The 5,057-nt window shown below is 36.5% G+C and overlaps 1 protein-coding gene across 2 annotated transcripts; it reads left to right on the top strand.

Moving 5' to 3' along the window:
* Positions 1 to 178: 178 nt before the first annotated feature.
* Positions 179 to 4,586, top strand: LOC134235078 (synaptic vesicle membrane protein VAT-1 homolog-like). 2 transcript variants are annotated; one of them, XM_062717163.1, is made up of 8 exons: positions 179 to 415; positions 573 to 715; positions 1,433 to 1,536; positions 1,765 to 1,820; positions 2,083 to 2,277; positions 2,427 to 2,513; positions 4,071 to 4,163; positions 4,403 to 4,586. In XM_062717163.1, exons 1-7 carry the CDS (start codon positions 281 to 283, stop codon positions 4,140 to 4,142), a joined length of 792 nt encoding a protein of 263 aa, XP_062573147.1. In that variant the 5' UTR covers positions 179 to 280; the 3' UTR covers positions 4,143 to 4,163; positions 4,403 to 4,586. The 2 variants fall into 2 exon arrangements, with proteins under 2 accessions (XP_062573147.1, XP_062573146.1); XM_062717162.1 differs by having other exon boundaries at positions 4,071 to 4,586.
* Positions 4,587 to 5,057: the final 471 nt, after the last annotated feature.

Consider the following 5,057-nt stretch of genomic DNA (forward strand, 5'->3'; position numbering starts at 1 on the left):
GTTGGAGAAATGATTGTAAATTTATCATACCTGGAAAATTTTTCTTAAGAACAGCAGAGGCATGATTTGTCTTGTTAAATATTTGACCTCTTGAGTTGGGGTTAGGGTAAATCCACTTTTACATAATGCATATAAAAAATTCTGCAAAATTTAACCGCAATGTTATTCATATTAAAAGATGCATCCCGTTTGATTCTAGGTCGGTGACCGCGTGATTGGTTTCTGTGATTACAAGGCGTGGTCCGAGGTGGTGGCCGTCCCCTCCCAGTACGTCTATAAGATGCCGGAGAACATGAGTTACCAGGACGGCGCCGCTCTCCCAATGAGTTATCTGACCGCCTACATACTGCTGTTTGACATCGCCAATCTCCGCCAAGGACAGTCCGTCTTCACCCATTCCGTTGGAGGGGGTGTGGTACGTCGCCTAACTGTTCTTTCCAGGACTTCCAATCTTCAATTTTTTGTCGACATTTCTTTCCAAAAGTGTGACTTTTCCCTGGTCTATCTCGACTTCTCCTTACCGAAATTTCAGTTTATGTGATTTTGAGTTTAAGGCGGATCTTATATTTTAGGGAATCGCCGTGACCCAGCTTTGTCATATGATGGAGGATGTCAAGCTGTTTGGGACCGCCTCCTACCAGAAGCATGAATCAGTAAAGGCCAATGTGGACCATTTGTTCGATCACGTGGTGGACTACCCACAGGAAGTCAGAAAGTAAGTGACCCTTTCACCTTGAAAATTCATATTCATGAAAGATACTTTACAGATGAAATGTATAGTCTATTTCCCATCCCTGTTTATAGTATAGAAATTATTTGTTTTTCGATTTTTTATTTTTTGTACTTTATCGTAGACATCAGGCAAAATCCTGAAGGTAAAATTATTTATTTCTGACATTGAAAATTTTTTTGTTATGTTTTGCTCCAAACTTACATGTAAGTAACACCATGTCTTCAAATATTCTAATCATTACACTTCTATATTTTTACAGCAGAATTCAACTTTTTCTCATAAAATTCTTGAACCTGTGCTTGTTTTCTCACAGCTATTTTATTTTAAATTGAAGTAGTGGTGCACTTTGTTTCTTTCGGTTTTGATTATATTTGTCTCAACATTTGACAATAATGCATCTTTTTTTATGTCTTACTACACAGAAAGTTATATTATACCATTTTATTATATACATGTATCAATTGAATATTTCATTAAGCGTCTTGATCTTAATCTACAAAATGCCTTTTATGAATCCAACCCCCAATGTGTTATTTTCATTGCCTAATACCCACCTACAGACGGCCAATCGTAAGGTCGGAAATGAAAAGTTGAAAATTTCAACAATTACAAAAAATTCGGAAATGAATTTACAATTGAAAAGCCCTCAAAGTGGAACCTTCATTAGGGCATTTCACGTCTTCACTTTTGTTTCTTTAGATTGTCACCAGAAGGAGTGGATATATTCCTTGATTGTTTGTGTGGAGAAGATGCCAATAAAGGGATATCCTTGCTGAAGCCCATGGGAAAATATATCTTATATGGTAAAAATTTAAGAGATGATAAACATTCCAATGTAATAGGTGTTTTATAAATTAAAAAGAAAATGAATAGATGTTTGTATGAAAGGGACAAAAATAAAGACAAATGTCAAATATCTACATTTGTATAATACTTTTATTTTTAAAAAAATCAAATTAATTTAAAGCTATACTCCATGATATTCAAAAATCACTTTTTGTAACACATAACTTTAATTTTTCTTGAAACAGGTTCATCTAACATTGTGACTGGGGAGACTAAAAGTTTTTTCAGCTTCGCAAAATCTGTAAGTATGTATATGATGTATACACATGTACTTAACTTATCAGTATTATTTACATATTTTGTGCAGAGGAAAATTTTCAATTTGTTTCATCTGTTTATCTTCTCTTAACATATATATGAGTGACAGTAAAATTTAGTGAAACTGGATACAATTATGCTATTCTTAAATGTACAGATAAGGTTTCAATCTGCATGTATACAGTCTTTTTCTTTACTTTACAATTGATGTCCAAATTTAAATTGTTTCCTGTTTGCTGTTGAAGTGGTGGCAAGTTGATAAAATAAGCCCCATCAAACTGTATGACGAGAACAAAACCATCGCTGGATTCCAGCTCAGGCACCTGCTACATAAGCAGGGGCAGCACCAGTACGTTAGAGAAATCATGAACAAGATCATCAAGCTCTACTCAGACGGCAAGATCAGACCCGTCATTGACTCAGCCTGGGCATTTGAAGATGTATGTCAAATTTTGTTTTCTCACTGAAAATTGACACAAGAAACACTTCCTCTTTGATATTTTCAAAATTGGATATTAGATTCATATCAGGTTATATGCCAAACTGGCTTGACCATTGCATGATTTTTTTTCTATTCTTTTTTATTAAGGTTGGGGAAGCCATGCAGAAAATGCAGGATAGGAAAAACATTGGAAAAATTATCCTAGATCCCACCCTAGAACCCAAGCCCAAACCAGTAAGTATAGCAAGCCAAAAACCAGAGATAGTGCAGCAAGTCCACACCAGTAAGTATAGCAAGCCAAATCCAGTGAGAGCAGCAGGTATAAACCAGTGAGTATAGCAAGCCAAAACCAGAGAGTGCAACAAGTCCAAACCAGTAACTATAGCAAGTCTAAACCAGTAAGTATAGCAAGCCAAATCCAGCGAGTGCAGCAAGTACAAACCAGTAAGTATAGCAAGCCAAAAACCACAGAGTGCAGCAAGTCCAAACCAGCAAGAATAGCAAACCAAATCCAGTGAGGACAGCAAGCACAAACTGGTACTTAACAAACCAAAAAGGAGTGCAGCAAGTCCAAACCAGCAAGCCAAAAACCAGACTGTGCAGCAAGTCCAAACCAATAATATAGGAAACCAAAAACCAGAGAGAGTGCAGCAAGTCCACACCAGTAAGTATAGCAAGCCAAAAACCAGAGAGAGTGCAGCAAGTCCACACCAGTAAGTATAGCAAACCAAAAACCAGAGAGAGTGCAGCAAGTCCAAACCAGTAAGTATAGGAAGTCCAAACCAATAAGTATAGCAAGCCAAAAACCAGCGAGTGCAGCAAGCCCAAACCAGTAAGTATAGGAAGCCAAAACCAGAGAGTGCAACAAGTCCAAACCAGTAAGTATAGGAAGCCAAAACCAGAGAGTGCAACAAGTCCAAACCAGTAAGTATAGCAAGCCAAATCCAGCGAGTGCAGCGAGTCCAAACCAGTAAGTATAGCAAGTCCAAACCAGTAAGTATAGCAAGCCAAATCCAGCGAGTGCAGCAAGCCCAAATCAGTAAGTATAGCAAGCCAAATCCAGTGAGAGCAGCGAGTCCAAACCAGTAAGTATAGCAAGTCTAATCCAGTAAGTATAGCAAGCCAAATCCAGCGAGTGCAGCAAGCCCAAACCAGTAAGTGAGAAAACTAAACCAGTGAGAGCAGCAATCACAAGCTTTAAGTAAATATTAACAAATATTGACAAACTAAAACCAGTGAGTCTAGCAAACCAAAACCAGTGAGTGCAGGAAGTCTTAACCAATTAGTATAACAAACTAAATTCAGTGAGCGTAGAAAGTCCAAACTCCAAACCAGTAAGCATAATACTAAACTAAAACCAGTGAGTGCAGCAAGCACAAACCTAAGTATATTAACAACAAACCAAAACTGGCAGAAAGCCCATGAAACCACTAAGTTTAGCAAGCGTAAACTAATAGGTTTTCAAACCCAAACCAATAAATATAGCATTTTAATATCTTTACAAAATAATACAAAACCACTAAGCATAGCAAATAATCATTTTTGCAAACGAAAGTTTTTTCTCGGTCCTCTATGTTCCTTCAGAAAGAGGTCCATACTCCAAAATGATCACACGTGTCAATTTGCCCTACTAAGAAATTTAAATCAAGTCTTCTTGTCTCGATTTGGTTTACACGTGCACTAAAGTGAACCATACAAATGTTTTTCACGATGACCTCTTGGTGAGCGTTGTTGTCTGTTATCCTCTTGATTCGTGTCTTTACTATTAATCTCTTGGTTGTTTTCTGACAGGCCCCCTCTGCTAGGACTCACACCACCAGCCAGTGCAGTGAAGACAAGGAAAACACAGAGGACCAATCCTAAACGAGCTTCCAGATAGACAAGGTTGTAGAAAGTCACCGGATTTCAAATCTAGGCCATCTACATTTGACTGAATCCATTTTTGTAGGAATCACCAAAACCAATGACTTCTGAAAAAAAAATTGTTTGAAGTTAACTGTTAAAATACATGTAGACTGACATATTTTACCCGATATTCGTTTTAGTTTTGAGGTACTAGTATATATAGTTGTCTAATGATTGTAATGAGCTGCTTACTAACTATCGTGTGTTCATTGTTGCAGGACTCTGTGAAGTAGAAAGGTTCATCTGTTAACGTTATAGAGATTTCCCAATTTTATTGTTTGTGTAAGGACTATTCATAAAATGGCTTATATATCAGTGTACTTCCTGTTGTTATTATATGATGTTATCATTGTGTAGATGAAGAGTCTTTATTTTGCTGCCAAATAAACTATTTTCCCGCCATTTGTTTCTTGCTTCTATTTTCGTAATATTTTCATAATAAAAGTAATTAATTATGATCTATTGAAAATATAGATATGTCAAAACACAATTTCTTTAAGCAGAACATAATATTAATTCAATAAGATGATGACACGAAACAGATAATCCCCCCAGAAAATTTAAGAGCCATTCTCTGTAATGATTTGAAATTTTATATAGGAGCTGTGGCACGCATAGTCTCAGAATTTCTCCAAACTCTCTATGATAAAAGTCATTGATACCCTGAACTGAAATCAGGCAAAAATTGGTTGCTATGTTTTATAGTTACCATGGCAACATGTCTTAAAGTTCGAAAAATGGCATTTTTTAACATGTTTAGAACCCCCTAGTTAACATTTGCGGCAAAGCAAACAATTGGCAATGACTGTTTCCAAAAGTTGAAAGTCAGATGTCTCAAATGCATGATAAACATATTTGGTAAATCAATTATTA

This window comes from Saccostrea cucullata, unplaced genomic scaffold (genome assembly GCF_032062105.1).
Source record: "Saccostrea cucullata isolate Sc308-1 unplaced genomic scaffold, CSIRO_AGI_Scuc_v1 ctg22389, whole genome shotgun sequence".
NCBI classification, from domain to species: Eukaryota; Metazoa; Mollusca; class Bivalvia; order Ostreida; family Ostreidae; genus Saccostrea; species Saccostrea cuccullata.

Coding starts and splice junctions, on each gene's coding strand:
- LOC134235078 (XM_062717162.1), top strand. CDS start 281: ATGCCGGAGAACATGAGTTACCAGGACGGCGCCGCTCTCCCAATGAGT. Junction 1,537..1,764: donor GGGAAAATATATCTTATATG/GTAAAAATTTAA, acceptor TTCTTGAAACAG/GTTCATCTAACATTGTGACT. Junction 1,821..2,082: donor TTTTCAGCTTCGCAAAATCT/GTAAGTATGTAT, acceptor TTGCTGTTGAAG/TGGTGGCAAGTTGATAAAAT.